At 36.4% G+C, this 19,972-nt stretch overlaps 2 protein-coding genes and 1 long non-coding RNA gene across 5 annotated transcripts in view; 1 reads left to right on the forward strand and 2 right to left on the reverse strand.

Annotated features, from left to right (window-relative positions):
* Positions 1 to 3,557: 3,557 nt before the first annotated feature.
* On the reverse strand, positions 3,558 to 4,957 carry LOC123711097. Its single transcript, XM_045663510.1, has 2 exons — positions 4,740 to 4,957; positions 3,558 to 4,485 (listed from the first exon to the last, which is right to left on the reverse strand). The coding sequence occupies exons 1-2, from the start codon at positions 4,869 to 4,871 to the stop codon at positions 3,619 to 3,621; spliced, it is 999 nt and encodes a 332-aa protein (XP_045519466.1). The 5' UTR covers positions 4,872 to 4,957; the 3' UTR covers positions 3,558 to 3,618.
* An 884-nt stretch (positions 4,958 to 5,841) lies between these two features.
* LOC123711299 lies at positions 5,842 to 6,455 on the reverse strand. Its single transcript, XR_006753930.1, has 2 exons — positions 6,255 to 6,455; positions 5,842 to 5,967 (listed from the first exon to the last, which is right to left on the reverse strand). It is a non-coding gene; the product is annotated as an uncharacterized LOC123711299 (long non-coding RNA).
* Positions 6,456 to 6,742: 287 nt separating this feature from the next.
* Positions 6,743 to 19,972, forward strand: part of LOC123711441 (protein GDAP2 homolog) — an 82,776-nt gene continuing 69,546 nt past the window's right edge. Inside the window, exons 1-2 of one of the 3 annotated variants that reach the window (XM_045664036.1) lie at positions 6,743 to 6,802; positions 7,138 to 7,946. The gene's annotated coding sequence lies outside the window, so the exon portion shown is untranslated. Of the gene's footprint in view, positions 6,814 to 7,137; positions 7,947 to 15,322; positions 15,439 to 19,972 lie in introns of those variants that run through there. The other 2 variants (XM_045664037.1, XM_045664038.1) reach the window with 2 other exon arrangements.

The raw sequence follows: 19,972 nt of genomic DNA on the forward strand, positions 1-19,972 counted from the left end.
AACTCCAACGCGCTCTGGACCTCCTGCCAGAGTGGCTGGACAAGTGGAGACTCGCCGCCAACCCGGACAAGACACAGGCAATTGCCTTCGGCCGGGGTAGGTTGCCACCACCCTTACGCTTCCTGGATCGAGACGTGCCGTGGAAGTCGCCGGTCACCTATCTAGGGGTCACCATAGACCGGAGTCTTACCATGAAGCACCACATCTCCAGGGCTGTAAGGAGCGCCAAGTGGGCGACGCACATGCTTCGCCCACTGATCACAGGCAACCTACCCCTCCGCACCAAGCTCGCGCTACACAAATTGTATGTGCGCCCTCACCTCACGTACGCGGCACCGGCGTGGTTCTCCTATGCCAGCGAGACCAACCGCCGAAGACTGCGCATCGTGCAAAACACTGTCTTACGACGCGCAGTAAAGGCACCACGCTACGTGAGGAACGCCACCATAGCGCGAGACTTGCGGATGGAGTCAATCGACGAGTTCGTCGCACGGCTCGCGATGAGGATGTTTGATCGAGCGGACGCCTCTCAACATCCTCACCTCCAAAATATCGCGCCGTGGCACTCCAGGCCGCCCGACCGATACAAGTACCCGCGTGAGCTCTTCTCCGCGGGTCCCGACGACACCAGGGCAGCAGCTGCGGCTTCGACCGCTGGTCGCCTCGCTGGGCCTCCCCCGGGGCCACCGGGGGTCTCACCCGGCGGAGCTTGACCGCGAGCCGCGCTAGCTGCCCGATACCACCTATCATGACACCAGGGCCAAGTCGAGATTACTCCTTGGCCCCCTCATTACCACCGGATTTGACAACCCGGACATGACCCCACAGGCTGCGCGCAGCGGGTAGAGACTGAGTCTCCCCGCGCGCCTGCAGCCCCCACCAAGGGCTATATGCCCGCCCCCGTACCGCCCTGTATCAGCAGGGCGCGAACAGAAACACCACTTGAAGGGGGCATACGCCCCGAACAAGAAAAAACACCCCCCTCGCGAGGGAGGGTGCAACAATAACCACGATACAACTCAGGCACTTGTCCGACCGCTCAATGCGCTATCGCGTAGAAGGAACGTTATCGTCTCCTCGCCCCATCATGGCCGGAGTCCCTCAGGGCTCGGTCCTCTCGCCCCTTCTGTTCACGCTGTATACCGGCGACATCCCTAGGGCTCCCAATGTGGAGCTAGCCCTCTATGCCGATGACACCGCTCTCTATACCACCCATAAAGATAGAGGTGTCATTGTGGACAGACTCCAGACCGCTACCACGTCGTTAGGCGAATGGTTTCGGAAATGGGGCTTCCAAATAAATCCCGAGAAAAGCGTAGCAGTTCTCTTTGCCAGGGGCAACCCCGGTGCTATCGCTAGGGATAAATTTCACCTCAAGACAGAGGTAACCCTATACGGGCAAGCCATTCCATGGCAAAAGTCCGTTAAATATCTAGGGGTCACGCTCGATAGCGGCATGTCTTTCCGAAAGCACATAGCCGCCGTTCGCAAGAAGGCCCATTTTGTCCTCTCTCGCCTTCATTTCCTCCTAAATAAAAGGAGTCAAATATCTCTAAGACACAAGGTCACCCTGTACAAGGCCTGCATCCGACCGTGCATGACATACGCTAGCGTAGTCTTTGCGCATTGTGCCCCCTCCTATATACACCGACTACAGGTGCTTCAGTCGCGATTCATGAGAATCGCGACCGGTGCGCCCTTCTATGTGAGAAACGTCGATCTCCACCACGACCTGGAGCTCCCTATCATAGCCCAATGGATGAAGTTGGCGTCCACACGCCACTTTGACAAGGCTAAACACCATCCCAATCCGCTGGTGCGTAATAGCATCAACTATTACCCCTTCCCGACAAAAAAGGCTCGTAGGAGGCCCCGACACATACTAACGGATCCGGACGATCCAATTACTGTAGCAAACAATAAATTAAATGCCGCCCGCGCGGCCAATAATAAAAATAGCCAATCACAGATTAGGGTAAAAAACCGCCTTCACCGGGGAAGGCGAGGACCTTTACTTCGCACTTCGCTCACTACAGTGAGCTTCCGTCCTGCCCTTCAGGCGATTGACCGCCCCGCGACGGCCCAAGCCGAGGTTCGAATCTCACAGGAGACGCCCTTGCGCTAGCCGCGGAATAAATACGCCATTCTGGCCGAGCTACGCTCGCCAAAACAGCCCGAGCTGAGCTGTAAAGGCCCTTAAGGCCAACAGCGAGATTCCATTCTCAAAAAAAAAAAAAAAAAAAAAAAAAACAACTCAGGCAGTCGTTCATCGACCATTGCCCTGTGCACACGTTACGTAATTACCGAGTAGATTTCGAAATATTTACCTATTGAATTTGTTTATTGAAATCGTATTGAATTAAGAGACTGAAATTAGAATTGGAATAAATCAAGTGATTGGGAGAAAACTTTGTGTTTGTTATCTTAACAATGTCGAGGCCTGACGCTACATATATATATATATATATATATATATATATATATATCGATTGTTAATGGCGTCCATTTACAAAAACAAGGTTCGTTATGAGCTAACATATAAATGTCACGTGTTATAGCGCTTGTTTTGATTGGTTTACCCTTCAAACTTTTCTGTGGTCAGTTACTGATGATCTGTCTGCCTGCCTTAAATGTAAATTAATTTATTAACCTGAGATATAAACTTTATTAAATTGAAATATAAATTTCATTCGATGATGCGCGATCGCATAGCTACGCGAGTTTAGCTGACGCAAGAATTATATCTCCGCAAAGTGTAGACAAAGCCAATGCTTCTACAGTTACTTATAGGTCAAATCTGGTTACACCTGAAGAAGAAACAGTTTCTCAAGATACCCCTTCACATCCCTATAAGAGATCCTCATCAGACTCAGATGATTCAGATGTAATTTTTCCTCCACAACGTGATCAGCCATTACGCAGAGACGGCAGCGATGAAGACGACTTGATTATACATCTTTAGCAGCCTAAAATAGTATTTTTTAATCACTTCTTTGACAGCGAAGATGACGAACCTATATTCTAGCGTACTTACTACAAGCATACTATAAGCAACGGCGTTTGTAACTAGAGTATAGTTTCGTTATCTTTTGTTTTTACGATCTCTTATTTTATTTATTAATTAGGAGCTGAGCACACTTTGATAGATAGTAATATTTAATTAAGAGTCGACCGAAAAGAAATCTCTTCTGTGGACTTCTGTTCTTCTTTTTTTTCTTTAAGCTAGAGGTTTATTAAAGGTTTATTTTTTATGTCGTTTTTAATATGAAGTAGTATAATACAACCAGATTGTTTGATTCTAAGAAATACATCGTTTTTTAGTTTAGTTTTATTTAGCCAAAATACACATTTTATCTTTTCTGTGGATTTGTAATCTTTTCTGTGAACAGTTAATAATTTAATCTAAATTTAATTTAATTAAATTTAATTTAAATTAATAAAATAATTTTATCTACTTATCAGTACAAATTAAGGCTTTGATTTCTGATACTATTTTTATCATGATTATTTTATCTTTTTTCTTAATAAATACTGATTTAAACAAAGAATACGCCTTTTTATTTTTCATACTGGATTTGTTAATGACCCAATAATTAGTTTTATTATTTTAAATCACTGTCAATTATACGAAGTGATATAAACATTATCATTCATAATGTTATTACGCGGTGGAGTATCTTTTAACGTCTCTCCTTGCATCAGTAAATCAACAACAAGATCATTTATAGCAGTAGTTGTTTTATCTAACTCCAAAGTACTTGCATGGTCTGTTGTATCATTAAAAGTAATTTTCTCAGTGGAACTGAATGTAACCTTTTCGATAACATCAGAGGTTTCAGATTGGTCGTCAGCAAACATAGTCGTATTGAATGAACTTGCATCACTATTAACGATTATATATTCTGGAATAGTTGTACTATTAATTAAATCATTGATTAGATTTTCCGTTAGGTGATTGAAGGTCATATTGTCAAACGATAACTCGTTCTTTATCATATTTGGTTCCTTTTCATCAAAAGTATCTTCTGTATTCCCTATTACATTAAGAAGAATGGACTCATTGACTTCTAGAACAATTACTGTTTTGTTGTAACCCTTTTCCTTACTGGAACTTCTTTTTCTTCCTCTTTTATTAATGCTTTCAGGACTCAAATTTATAATAATTTTTGGTCCAGCATAGTCTCTGAGATTTAAAATTAACGAACTAGGAATTTTGATTAAATCAAGATATTCGTCATCGTACTTAATTGATCTTCTTTGTCCCTTTATGTTTGTTTCGTTTTCTGATGTTATATTATTTTTGACATGAGAGTTATTCATGTTTGGCCCTATAGGTACGAAAATGACAGCATTATCAGACGAAAAGGATTGGATATTCCTCTCGGTGGGAGGTTTAACATGTACAGTAACATTTTCTGGAAGCTTTTCTAATCCATAGTCTAAATTACCATTCTGCCTCAGTTCTTCCGTAAATGGTATGATTTGCTGAAATAAAAATCAAATTATTTAATTTTAAAAAGGTTTATTAAAATATATAAGTTAAGATTTATTAAATTTTTGTTAATATTTTAAAAAGAATTTAGGTATTTGAATCTCGATGGAACCTTTAACATTTGGATTCAATGTTATTGTTATTGAATTTTTGTTCGTATGTCTATAAACTTGTAGATACTTAGGCAGAAGACTAAAACGTCAATAAATTTAGCACTATTAATATAAATACTATTTTCGGAACTTACTGAGCTGTATCTCCTGGCGTTTTCTGGGTTCGGTTTCGGATTAACAGCTTTCATGAGATAACAGAGTACTCCAAAACAAAGCAGAATAACAGCTGCTGTTGCTATAAGGAATACTGGACTAATTTTGGGCATTTTTAAGGGATTTATAAAGGTACCTGTATAAACTTATAAACGTCTAAAAATTGAAAAAATAACATCTTTGAATCGCCAAAACACGATAGAAACAATACGCTGTCAAGACGACTGAGGTCGTTTAATTATAGATAATTGTAAATTCTATAGAAGCATTATCAAAGAATATTATAATTAGCTCAGAGTTTTTACTTCTACTTCATAAAACTTCCCTACTTTTAAAATAATACCTACTTGTATATTCTATAGAACGTTTATCAAAGAATATTATAATTAGCTCAGAGTTTTCACTTCTACTTCATAGTAATTACCTACTTTTAAAGTTAATTATATTCATATCGTATTTTTGCTTAAGTTATTAAGAGAGAGCGTTATTGGCTTAGTGGCTAACGACTCACATCCCCGATGTCGCCAATGGATTTTCTATCTCTGTGAGCATTTAACATTCCCTCGAACGGTGAAGGAAAACATCGTGAGGAAACCGGCTTGCTTGATAGTCGCCGGCGTGCACGGGCACAAGTGGCTGATCACCTACATGCCTATTAGATTGACAAATGATCATGAAACAGATACAGAAGTCTAAGGGCGACCTAAACAGTGTGAAAGTGCCACATTTTTTTGGGGTGTTTGCTTGGTTGGCTTTAGTTGGTAACGAGAATTATTTTGATAAATTAATAAGGTTGTTGATTGGATATTTTCCTTAATTTCCATTCATTCGGCGATTGAGCCCCATCACGCATTATTTTGTGTAACGGTACATGTTAAAGATTAATGCTGATTAGTCGCTTATATACGATAATCTTTAGGTACTTACTTTTAAATAATTTAATTTAGCTGAAAGTTAAACTTTTAGTTATGTAGAGGCTAAAAGTCACATAATATAGCTGTATGTAATCTGATTTCGTACACGTATTTTTTGGGATTAAACAGAAATATCGGGATTATAAAAAATTACATAAAAAAGAAACGCTACTTTTAAATTATTTATTAGGCAGACCGTGGTCTCTTTTCACTTATGTTACCAGATAATATTTCTCCAAGTAGTGTTGAATACATTTCTATGAGTATTCATATCAATATATATTTCTGGCGAAGGCTGAAAATAAAAGCGTTATAGACAGGAGACGGTCTATTAAATTCTGAAAAGCGATATCCTAAAACACATATACATAAATATCACAAGCTTTCTTTAATAATGTTAAAAACAATAGGTATAAGTTTCTTCAACACTTTCCGAATTCACACATTTCCACAAAAGAAGTGCTGGGGCCTCCCCGTAGGATTATATGAACCGAAGTGATGAACGAGTGATATTCAAAAATACTAACAAGATACTATTTCTTAATCTTTTTATGGGAAGAAAACAAAAGACTACATTTTTACCAATTCATTTGTAACATCTTCCCGTGAATAATATTCCATCATACGAGCAGCCTTATTCGGTATATTTCTTAAATCTGGGTCTACTTGAATCATTAGATACATGAACCCGACAAAGCAAAAGATTGTTACTATAGTGAAAGATAAAATGTAGCGATATAGTTTCATTATAAATTGTATTTTTATAATAAATCGAATCGTTGATTCTTCATAACGACTTTATGACAGATAAGATGACTGTTTTAATATACCATAGACACATTATAACAGAAGACTTAAGTTGGATCTGTGGAATTAAAGTAACATGCGTGGTGTGGTGTGGCTAAATAAATTGTACTTAATCACGATAGATAGAGATACATAGATATTATTTAATATAAATTGCACTTAGGTTATAAAGGAATTGAATTGTCTATTATGTATGTCAAAAGTAAATTTCAATATTTGACGTTATTTTTTTTTGATTGAATAAAATAAAATAAATTATTGAAACGGGCTATTTGTTAAAATGAGTTATAATAGTTTTTATAATTAAACATATAAAAATAAAGGTTTGGATTAGGTTAGTATTAAATTAAAATAGATATTGGTTGCCTTAAAGACAATTTAGAACGTTAAAAATTATTAGAAAGGTACGCCTGATAGCAATTAACTAGCAACGGTTATCACGGCTGTAATAGTTGTGAGAGAAGAGAATTGTTAAACAAGTATTCAATCTTATTGTTGCTTTTGCCTTGCCTGAATGACTTTCAGGCTAACTCAGATGGACTTAAATTCGAGACCTCATGATCCGCAGTCCAATATGCTAAACAAAGAAGCAGTTATCTCTGCCACTTAATATTTAGGTAATAGTAGATATTTTGTAACTGGAAATAATTTGTTTCAGAAATGACAAAGGATTCCGAAAGACACAGCGACACCGATTCTGAAATTGGATCAGTTCGTTCCAATCGACTTGGAAGACTTGCTCCAATAATATGCCCTATCATTTGTGCTCTTATCTTGGCTAGTGCTTTTGCGATTTCATTTATAGTTTCAAAATTACTAATGAGCTATATGTATAGCACAAGCTCGTTCTGTACACACCAAAAATATGACCAAACTAAATTATATGTTATTTTAAAAAATAACACTAAAACACCATCCTTAATAAGGCTAATTTGACAAAAATCTGTTTTTTCGCATTCAATATATAGGGTTTAGTGCCATCTGTTACTCAATTGCATTACTATTGTTTTCAACTCATCACTGATCACATAGTTGATTATAACTTAATATAAATAAAACAAGGTGGCAGTATTGTGTAAAAAAAGTTAAAATACTGTATTTATTTTTTTATTGCTGAAATTTATTTACAAAATTATATCTTATTGAAATCTTAATATATCTAGTTTGTCTGTATTTTTATTGTTTATTGTTGACTAACGACTTTTGCTTGTTGAGGACTTGACATTTCACTCAGCTTCCGTGTTCCAAAATTCAATTGACAATTTACAAAAATCTTATGTCAAAACACGTTCATTGTTAACAAGTAACAACTATTGGAATTTGGATTAGAATTCTTTGTGGTTTTTTAAATTTTTGTTGGCAGATATTTTTTTATACAGATTAATCCATACAATAAAGTTAACAATGACTATAGTGATAGTTTGGTAGTTCAATATATCCTGTTTTATACGCCGCAACGTCTATTATGTAAGTTAAATTTTGTCTTTATTATTAATTTTATTGATCTGTATTGCGAAGGTCATTGTCAACCGGCTTTTCATATATTTTGTTTAAATAATATAAAATTTAGATGATTTGAAATTAAATAAGTGTATAATACTTTTTTAAACTTAACTATTCTTAACTGAAACTAAAGATTCTGTGATTCTCGAACTGTTGGTGGTCATGGCAATGATTCTGTCACGTAATTATTAAAAAAATTGTCAATAAAATAAAAATCTTATGAAATTATTAAAAATTATATTGATTAATATAATTTTATTAAGATTTTTATTTTTTTTCCCAAAAATTACAATATCAGCTGTCATTTTTAAAGTTAGTTTTGGATGCAATGATTTTACTTGAGATTAAATGTTTTTTTTTATGGGTACATCTTTTGGTATTGTAGGTAAGGTTGCTTATATAATCTTCTAAATATAATAAAGTTTTAATAGCTTTGTCTGGAAGAGATCTGTTAATTACAATAGGGCTGCAGGGTGCACTATTTCTATGTTTTTTTTATACTGTTCAGTGGGATGTGAATAAATAAATACAATATCTTTGAGTTTGAAAACTGTTAATAGCCATGATGACTGTTTCAGTTCTAATTCACTATTTGATCAACAATGGTACATACATTATTCAAAACTATTTAGCTAGTCTCAACATTTAAATCAATCAATCATTGCAAGCTTTTTAACTCTACTTTTTAAATATGATTTATAAAAATAAAGTAATTCAACAATTATATGGGAATAGTTATAACATAGAATTTTTGTAAATTATCACATTTTTGATATTGTAAAATGTAAAACATTTATGAATGATGATGGATCACCAATAAAAGATTACTTACCTAAAGGATTACTTTTAGCTTTTTCTTTCTGGAAGTAAACCAGTTATTTACTAATTGTATGCATTCATTTTGGCTGTAATAAATGGTGTGTTTTAATTTTCGGTGCTTAGATTGCTTTTTTATAGAATAGGTTTGCCTGGGCAGGAGGCTTATCTGACGTTATGTGATTCTGTCGGATAAGTGAGTCCGCTGCCCATGGACACTCTCAATTAATTAGTATTCATCCACAAGTTAACCCTAACTCTCTTGGTGGCTTAGACATTATACACTCTGATATGCCATACCCTTTTAGAAATTTGGTTAGTCAGTTAGAGAATGCCATCCCCCAGATGTTCTAGACTACTAAAACCAAAGCTTTGCCACCTTCATTATTGTCAATGAGAATTGTTTGCCATGAACCATCAAAACATTCTCAAGATTCCTATACAGTATCTATTACCAATGCCTTGTATTAGCCAACATTATGTAACCCGACATTTGTACATATTTTATTTTACCTTCTCTTTATAGTCTGGAAAATAATTATACATCAAGGCAATGTTTAACTTTGCAAGAATCAATTGACTCCTTAGATACAAACATATATTCAGAAGTAATATTTTTCCCATTTCGTTTTGAATGTATATGAAACTTCACATAAAAGCCCTCAGGTCATTCAAGAAATCTGAGACACAATGGATGACTTAACCTATTAAAGCAAGTGCCTCTCTTTTTGTTAAGGCTTTGTCATTGTGATAAAAAGTGAAGTTTTGTCAAGTGGTTGTGAGTGTTAAGATGCTTTGTTTAAGATTTGATACCCAAGTGTGGTTCTGCTATAGTTTATTTTATTATATCAACACGCCCTTTTCCCGAAGGGGTTGGCAGTTACCACGCATCTCCACATGATGCGGTCCTGACATACCTTTCACTTCATCCACTTTCACGACCTGTATTGTATTGTATGTGGGGACTCTGTTTCCGCACTTAGACGCTTAATAGGTCCATTGTGCGCAAGTCCTGGCTAACTAAGCCAGCCTAACTCCTTCCAAAAGCACAGAAGCCTCCTGCGCACTTCGCAGGCTTCACGGAGCGACCTCACTGTTCCGAGGATTTCTACACGTTGTTTAGTCAAAGCCTCGCATTCCAGGACTACGTGGGACTGATTCCTCGGCGCTGAAACAGCCTCTGCACAGGGGGCTCTGTCGCGCCTAGGACATAAAGATGATTATTAAGTAGACAATGGCCCGTAATTGTCCCTATCATTGTTTTTAGATTTATTCTATTCAAGTTTAGAAGTTGTTTGGTAAGTTGTCGGTTGACTGCTGGCAGAGCCATTTTGGACTGTCTGCAGCCTGCACCTTGTGACCAGCGTTGATGTTGGAGTTCTGTGGATCTTTGGCGTACCCAGGCTCGCACCTGCGAGAAGGATAAGGGAAGGAGCGGATACGGACCAGCAGGCCTCATCTCTCTCCTCGCAAGCTCATCGGCAGCATCGTTGCCAACTGATCCACTATGTCCCTTGATCCACTGCAGGGTAACTCTGTTTGTCAGGGTTATTGCCTCCAGTGCATCGTTTCACGACCTGTATGCATATCAGTTATGGATACTTTTAACATGTCCCTTCTCTAGTACTGTATCGGTTTCGGCTTCTCACATGTGGTCGAACCACCTAAGCATTCACTTTCGTATACTTCATCCTCTTTTAACCAACACTGATCTCGTATCTCGCAATATTAGCACATACTACTTATATGCTCTCATTTCCACGGCATTTCTTCTGTTTTTATTTGCACTGCATGCATTTACTTACGGTAAATACTATAAAATTTTATCAAACACTGCTATAGTACCATCTTTAATCCAAATTGAATTTTGCTTAAAATCTCAACAATAGGATGATATAGAGAAAACAATGCTTAAAATAGTCAGTAGATCCAACCGACCGACCTATAATAAATTACCTGTAAAGTCCAGCCATAAGTTTACAATACAAGTTCATTTTTTTTTATAAATGTGTCTACTACGACAGCCTAATTTAAGACTAATAAGTAATTTAAGTCTAACCTAATTTACTAAAAAGGATTGTTATCATAAGTAAGTGTCCAATAACGCTACTTATAGTCTCTATTAAAGGGAAGACACTCTGTGTTTAAATGGTGGTACAAATGAAAATGCATTTTTTTTAAATGAAGTAATGTAATATTTTTAAAATGTATACCTACATAATCTCAGCAAAAAATATTATTTTTGAAATGGCCACCTTTGGCTTGTATACAAGCCTTTAATCTGTTTGGCCACGAATCTATGGATTCACGCTCTGTTGTCAAGGTAAATTTCGCCTCTGCTTGCTTCATAGGTTTATTAAGAGAATCAATGTCGCCGTGTCGTTTAGAGCACGCTATGTCCTCTAAAACTGACCATAATTTGAAGTCTAAAGGTCTAGGCTAGATGAGGGCCAGTCTACAGCTCTTATAAAGTCCGGAACGTTGGTTTTAAGCCCGGCTTGGGACTACCCAACGAACTATCGTGCATTGTGACCTGGTGCAGACTCATGTAAAAAATGTAGTTTTGTGACTCCTTGATAAGACATGCCCCACCAAACCATCATTGACGCAGGATGATGACCACGTTGTACCTTTCCAACCACATGAGCAGCTTCTTTAAAACTGTAAGCGTACACTTTTTATTTTGCATATTGTAGTGTTCTTCTAATGTGAAATTCGTGCAATGTCCAGCATATGGACGATACGCGCCAAGCTTCAGGTTTTGGTTAATTATACGCGACAGAGTCCTAACGGGAATCTTCATTTCTCGCGATATTTCGACGAATTTTGGCTTTACCAGCATCGACAACATTCACCAGACGAAATGTTGTTGCATTCCTTGATAGTATGATATACGAGCAGACGGCTGTAAGCAAGCTTTTGAAGTGTCTGGACTAAGACCGACGGGTCCATACCCACTTTGTGCAAGGCGATCACTGCAATTCTATTTTCTTTAACACCCCATACCACAATTATAATTTGATAATGAACACAAAAAAATATGTGAAATGGCGCTAAATCAAAAGAAGTTTAAAAAAAAAAAATATACGTGTTCCAAATTCAAAATAATTAAAAAGTTGAAAAAAAATAAAAGTTTTTATGCAACAGTATTTATGGCCAGACTAGTTAGACAGATGAGAGTGCATACTTCGATTTCAATGTGGCCTAAAAAGTTTTTTACAGGGCACGAGAAAGCGTAAGGGCAACCCACGGAGCTTCAGCCTTGGCTTAGGATAATAACAGACAGAAACCTTGAAGACGTTACTAACATTGCTACTATATACTGACAAAAAGTTAAGTATAAACGCTGAGAACCTTATTTGCTAATCAAACATGCCAAAACGCCATCGTCAATTTAAATCGATTACAAAGCAATAATTTGGCACAAAGAGTGACGTGAACGTTTGATCAATGCCCTAGTTTCCGGGGTCATACGTAATAGTGACGTCACGGGTGGCCCGCTGCCCTATTTTCAAGGAGCGTCCCATTGAGGTTCCCCTGCTAATATCCTATATTTAGCCGCACAACTCCATTCATTGCTCGATGCACATGGAAGTGAATGGGCTCTGCGCATGCTTGATCGAACTGTTCGTATCTCTTGGTTACTTGGTAATACTTTACAAATATTGGAATATTTTCTTTATTTAAATCTTCACACACACCACACATGCTTTGTTATTAGCAGGATGAGTAGGATGCAGTTTGGGAACCGTTCTTTGATACCTAATAGAAATCAAAAAGATTTCTGCATCACGTTTTACAGATAAATGGCTGCAACAAATTTTGCCTAACCCACCATTAATCGATCTCTGCGCTCTCAGCTCATACTTTGTATGAGTATGAGCGAAATTGCAGAAAGTGTATTTCTCTCTTCCCCTATCAACCTATACATGTCAGCCTACGGGAGGCTGCTAACTGGATGGTTTCTTTCACACGATTTCTTTAGTCATATTATAGGCTTCTCAAAAAGACGGTACCTGCAGTAAACCTGTAAAATACAATATTGTGAAGAAATAACATTTTTATTATTATTATTTGATAAGTAGTGATGGACTCACTGGAAGGGTCATTTCATTCGTTGCATATTTTCACGATTATATATACAGTATTGGTCGTGATATATTAATCGTTTATTTGCAAAGTGGTATATTTAGATCGATCAATATAAAAATCCCCACAATCAGCCATATAAAAATAGGCATGCAAATGTCATATTAATTTTCATAATATCATATAAAAAGAAGTAGTGGCTTCAGCTTGTGACTCTCATCCCTGAGGTCGTAGGTTCGATCCCCGGCTGTGCTGACCAATGGACTTTCATTCTATGTGGGCATTTAACATTAGTTCGATCGGTGAAGGAAAACATCGTGAGGAAACCGGCTTGCCTTAGACCCAAAAAGTCGACGGCCTGCATCAGGCACAGAAGGCTGATCACCTACTTGCCTATAAGATTAACAAATGGTCGTGAAACAGATACCGAAATCTGAGGCCCAGACCTAAAAAGTGTGTAGCGTGATTGATTTTTTTATTACATTCATATGAAACGAACATTAACATAGTGTCATAATAATAAGTTGAGTTATTTATATTTGTTGTCAAAGTTATGGTCTATATACTCGCCCACACTATAACTACTATAAAAAATTGCTCACTTTCCCTTGAAAGAATTACACGGCAGTGATCTATAACTTCTAGGAAGGTGATTAAATAGTTTGATAGACTTGGCGTAAGAATTTTTTTGAATACATAATGGTGCAAAACGCCCACACCCACAGCCAACTTTTGAAGCCACTTAGCGAGTTCGACTCAAAGCAAACAAAACTTTTAAGGCGCGTACATATCGATAAAATGTGTTGTTTCCAATTAAGATTTTGGTCTAGTGTTATGCATAAATAATTTTGAATAATTATATATAGTTATTGTTTTAAATTTATTAATTTCCAACCATTCTGTCACATTATTTACTGTCTCATTCAATAACGATTCTTGGTTATACGTAATACTATCGTGAGAGCCTTAGCGTGTTAGGACATATTCCTTTGTTTTTTATTTTATTAAAGGCCAGTTGTTAATACAATATAAATTGTACGTAATTAATTAAATAATTGCATTCCTTTGTTTCGCATCGAATATAAATTATGTATTAGGCTTGGAATAAATAAGTTTGTTACTTGGGTTTACTGCTACAGTGATTAGGACTTAATTCATAACTAACAAGTCTTATAATAATAATAATTAAGCCTCATTTACTCCTTGAAACATACATCCATCTTTACAAAATGTGTATCACACACTTTAAATTATATATATATTATTTTTTTATGGGATTTTTAGGACATGGCTTGCTCTAAACGACACGGCAACATTGAGTAGTTTAAATTAATCTTTGGAGCAAGCAGTTCCCTTAGAAACAGTGCGTTAACACACAGATTAAAGGCCTCTATAAAGGCCTCGTTTCGAATATAATATTTTTTTTATTTTTTGCCGAGACTTTAATGTATTTTCATTAGTAACAGAACTTATGACTCGACAAGGTATATATTCTCTATCTCATATATAGGCATGTTACAAGTGGCTACATCTCCCTCTATGTAGAGCATTTTTCTCCCAATCTTCTCCGCCAACACCTTTATGCTCGTCAATACAAGTCTTATAACATGTTTAAAATATAACATTTATTCGTATCGACACAGTGGCTATAGACTCACCCAACAATGTACTTTTCTTTTTATTTACTTGCTACGGTGATGGCTAAAACCAGAACAGTGTTGGTTTAGTGGCATCAGCGTGCGAGACGTAGGAACGATCCCCGGCTGTGCACCCATGCACCTGCCTATGTGCGCATCTAACATTCCTTTGAATGGTGAAGGCAAATATCGTGAGAAAACCGGCTTGCCTTAGACATAAAAATTCGACGTGTGGAAGGCACAGGAGGCGTATCACCTACTTGCCTATTAGATTGACAAGTGATCATGAAACAGATACAAAAATCTGAAGCCTAGACCGAAAGGTTGTAGCGCCACTGGTCTGTTGAAAGCAAACATCGTGAGGACACAGACCTGCATACAATTTGAGGTCAAGTCTAGGTATTGTAGCGCGACTGTAAAGCAATCATGCTAATGTGCACTCCAAAATTATTTTATATTACATGTAGTCTGTGCTGAAAGAGAGGCATGCGAACGAATATATTTTTTCATTTATTCACAGAAATAGTTTTAATTATTATTAAGTATCAATATATAGAATAGAATGAATACCTCATATCCCACGACGTCTCTGTTTCACTCCACTCTAACGTACAGTAGCAATTACGAATGAGGAAACAAATTCTTTAAAAACCCCATCGACTATTGACAGTACGAATGGTGTAGGCAAACTCGTTTCAAGCTTCAGAGAATCCACATTGAATCAAACAAATATAAACTTTATCATAATACACACAACACTATGTTTGGAATTGGAGCTGTGCATTGCTTGATGTCAACGATCAGTTTGTGTTTTATCCGTGTTAAAGGCACACGTATTTCTGTGCGATTAAAGTTTTGTGTCGTGTTTGTGTATTGTAAAGGAATAATTTTCACGCTGGATTTTAAATTTAACGGTACGTATTGTCTATGTATTTATGATGTCTATAATAAAACAACAATTAACAATAGTTAACGGATATTTGTTAGTCATTCTTTGACATTGCTTATCTAATGGCTTTTGTTTGGGGACCTTGATTCTTTCTGCGATACGAGGGTCATCCCGGAGGGTCTTCAAATGGCTGAACATATTTTGTAGCCTATGTTGCTCAGTTATATCTACATTCTGACGGTAAAAAACATAACAAAATCGGACTATTAGTTAATTCTATACGCAAAGCATTCCTCTTTCTTAGTATGGATAAATATAAACTGTGTGCATCTATAGCGTGAATAATACCGGTTGGCTTAAACGCGGTCAAATCACTTGCATCACAGCATCTTTATCTTCAAATCGTTTGTAGAAAAGTTGTTTAATGTTCTTATGTATGGATATACTTAAAACTTGAAAATATTGACCCAAAATATATAAGCGTAGCTGATATATATACCTTGTCGAGTCATAAGTTCTGTTACTAATGAAAATGCATTAAAGTCTCGGCAAAAAATAAAAAAAATATTCTATTCGAAACGGCCACCTTCGGCTTTTATAGAGGCCTTTAATCTGTTTGGACACGAATCTGTGTGTTAACGCACTGTTTCTAAGGGAACTGCTTGCTCCAAAGATTAATTTAATAGACTCGATGTTGCCGTGTCGTTTAGAGCAAGCCATGTCCTAAAAAATCCCATAATTTGAAGACAAAAGCGTTGAGGTCTTGGCTAGATGAGGACCAGTCTTCAGCTCTAATAAAGTCCGAAACGTTGGTTTTAAGCCCGGCTCGGGTAGTTCGTGCCTTGTGACCTGCAGGTGTAAGATATTTTTTTAAAGTGTATTGTTAAGAGGTCTCATAACATGGTCCAAGGCTGCATCTTGCTGGCTGAAGTTTTCACCCCTTTTTTCACAAAAAATGTAGTTTTTTGTCTCCTTGATAAGACACGCCCCACCAAACCATCACTGACGCAAGATTATCAACAAGTTGTACCTTTCCGACCACATGAGTAGTGTTCTTCACTCGTGAAAAGTTTTTCATCGCTAAAGAGGATATTTCTGTGTTTTTGCCTGCGCATCGCGCCTGAAAGCATTTTGATCCATCCACTTCCTTTAATTGTAAAGATCGATTTAGGGCATGCCCTGTAGATCGACGATAAGCACCGAGCTTCAGGTCTTGTTTTATAATACGCGACAGAATCCTAGCGGGAATCTTCATTTCTCGCGATGATATTCTTGGCTCGAACAGCATAACGGCCTTTGTAGTGCTAATAGCACATAGCCGCCCCGATGTTTTCTAGTCTTCGACAGATGAAGTGTTGTATATGCTGATTTTGATGATGATGATGAGGATGATGCAAACCCTTAACACCCCATTCTATATTGTATTTTGATAATGAACACGAAAAAATGTGTGAAGCGGCGCAAAATCTAAAGAAGTTTTGGAAATTCAAATTCAAAATATACTTTCATTCATTGCACGTGAAGGACAACAATAATAGATTAGAAGCCCCGAACTCGAAAGTTCATTTTGGATTTTATTGCTATTATTTCGGGGAATTCCAAGTATGACGTGATTATGTTTTACAAACCACGACTTACGGAGTCACCGTTTTGTATTTCGAGTTATACAGTATAAATATGTCTTATTAATAATTCGTAGGGAAATAACATTTTGTTCGAGTTACAAAGTATTTAGTTTTTACGTACGTATTTTAGTTTTATTAAGGGCTCAGCAGAAGGGAATAAGACTTATTCGACTTAACGAGATTCGAGTTATCGAGATTCCTCTTTAATTTAAGTTGAAAAAAATAAAAGTTTTTATGTAACAGTATTCATGGCCGGACTAGTTCTTAAATGCTAAACAGTGGTGTGTGTAAAAATTGAACACAAACTCAGTGGTTTCCCCTTTAATAGAGATATTTGTTAAGTATGTTATAAATCCTTTTTAGTAAATTAGGTTCGTCTTAAATTACTTATTAGTCTGTTAGTAGGCTAGATCGTAATGTTCAATGATGCCTTACTGGCACACATGTAATACAGAAAAGTGGTTCTGGAAGTTCATTTATATTATAGTTAGGGCTTTATGTATCTGTGTTGGATTTGGATATATACAGGCGTTAATTTTCGTATGTATATGGTGTTTGTTTGGTTTAGTAGTTTATTAATGTATACGTTTTCGGAGGCATATTTATTTAAATATTTAGGTATGGTAATAAATAACTAAATTTAAGGCAAAACGCTTGACTGGTTTCAAACATGAGAAAATAGTTTGACATCACTTTAAACTAAAATATGGACCAAAGTCTTTTCCATAAACAATTCGCTTCTTCCAATTTTATTATACTAATAAAATCTAGCTATAAAGTTGTACTTGAGTAGGTTTCCTTATCATTTGTATGCAGTGGCAGTAGTCAACAGTTAGAAGCCCATAAGGCATCCGCCTCGTAATTAGTCTGACCTAATAGCAGTGAACGTACTGAGGATCAATTGATAATTTATGTAACTATATTTATAAAAGCCGCTAGATGTTCAGCTGTGTGTTTGTTCTTTCACGGCAAGTTTGCATGTTTCTTTTTAAAGAACAGCAAACGGGCAGTAGGCTCACCTGATGTTAAATGATACCACCGCCCATTGACACTTGCCAGAGGACTCGTGAGTGCGTTGCCGGCCTTTTAAGAATTGGTATGCTCTTTTTTTGAAGGACCATAAGTGGAATTATTGATTTCTTCATAGGTACTTTTGCTGGTAAAAGATTTTGTTTCTCGTTATTTATAAAACAGATAAATACATCTGTTTCTACGGCTTGTAGCAATTTTAAGAAAATAAGTGGCGCTACAACCTTTTTAGGTCTGGGCCTCAGATTTGTGTATCTATTTCATGACCATTTGTCAATCTACTAGCCAAGTAGGTGATGAGCCTTTTGTGCCTGACATACGCCGTCGACTTTGTGTCTAAGACAAGCCGGTTACCTCACGATGTTTTCCTTCACCGTTCGAGCGAATGTTAAATGCGCACATAGAAAGAAAGTCCAGAGGATTGACTTTAGACCTCACTGATGAGAGTTACTAGGACATCGCTGCTCAATTATGCTACTGCTTGTAGCAATGGTTAAAACCGGACCGTAACCCCTTGGGGTAACGTACTATGCTGCATTAAAGCGAATGAACAATAAACTAAGTAGTTCATGTATTTTAAAACGACTTATCTACTTCTATAGCTATTCTATTTTGTTTATTATATATGTCATATAATGACAATATATAAATTGAACTTTTATTTAAATTCTACCATTACAGAAGGCGGTAACTATAACCATACAAAAATCAACACAACTTCAAACAATAATAATATGACTAATATAAATATAATAAATAAAAATGACTGTTAATGTTGGATACATTAACAGTCAGTTAGTTAATTGATATATTATTTCAATGTTCTTTTGTATGTAATGTACTTTTACTGCGTAGTTCCCTTTTCAGTTATTTTATGAAACTAAGTATTTTTATTATAGCACTAAAGTCACGAATAATGACGTTTAAAATATGAAAAGGCTTATGCCAACGATTCTTTAGTTCAGTTTTAATTGGGTTCGGATGAATGCCTGGTTATAAGCTGACTGCAACAGTTTTTTGCTGAACATATCTGGTCTATATTAAAATCATAATATATTTGTAATACTGAACATGTATAACATGTCCGTTTTTTTACAAAATATGTTTTTGATGGCGTCAAGTTTGTACCTTGTAGCTCACCAGAAGTTACAGTTATTATGTTCAAGCCTTATATATGTATTCTATATCTTAAAACGATCCCGTTACATAGTGAAATTGTTTTATAAAACAAACTAGCTGACCCGGTTGTTTTGCCATGTATGTTATTTCTAGGAAACATTTTTTAAGAAATAATAAAAATAGAGGGGTGAAAATTAAGGCTTTTATGTAGAGGATTCCAAAAATTTTTTTGGGGTTGACACTCCTTATCACTTAGGGGTTTGAAAGATTGATGGTAGCCGATTCTCAGACTTACTGAATAGGCACAAAAAATTTATGGTATGGGAACGAACATTGTGACATGAGAATTTTATATATTAGATAATGTTTTTCACCTTTTATGTTGAGTTCCAGATTATGTCCTTAATTAAAATATTTTCAAACTTAACATTCCAGCCGCCTGGGTACCTTTTTAATATTTTAGTTATACATACGTAATAACATATTACATATAGCATATTCTGGCTAAATGTAGGATTCTAATAGTGAAACAAATCGGTTTTTGAAAATGATCCAGTTTTGTGTTTATTCGTTACAAACATATAAAAATACTAATGTCTTTACAATATTAGCATACAAAACAAATTACGTTAATATCATTGCATATACAAAATAACATAATTATAAGCTTCATCTAAAACATAGCCCAAAACTCAAATCTCCCATAAAATTCCGCATTCATTTCAAAAGAAACGAAAATAACATTTCATATTTGATAAGATTCGCATTCTCAACAACCTTCCTTGC

Source organism: Pieris brassicae, chromosome 6, assembly GCF_905147105.1.
Source record: "Pieris brassicae chromosome 6, ilPieBrab1.1, whole genome shotgun sequence".
Taxonomy (NCBI): Eukaryota; Metazoa; Arthropoda; class Insecta; order Lepidoptera; family Pieridae; genus Pieris; species Pieris brassicae.

What these genes read in the sequence shown, in the direction of transcription:
- LOC123711097 (XM_045663510.1), bottom strand. Translation starts at nt 4,871, where the DNA reads ATGCCCAAAATTAGTCCAGTATTCCTTATAGCAACAGCAGCTGTTATT. An exon ending in ACGCCAGGAGATACAGCTCA is followed by an intron (nt 4,486 to 4,739) that starts GTAAGTTCCGAA and finishes TTTTTATTTCAG; the next exon opens with CAAATCATACCATTTACGGA.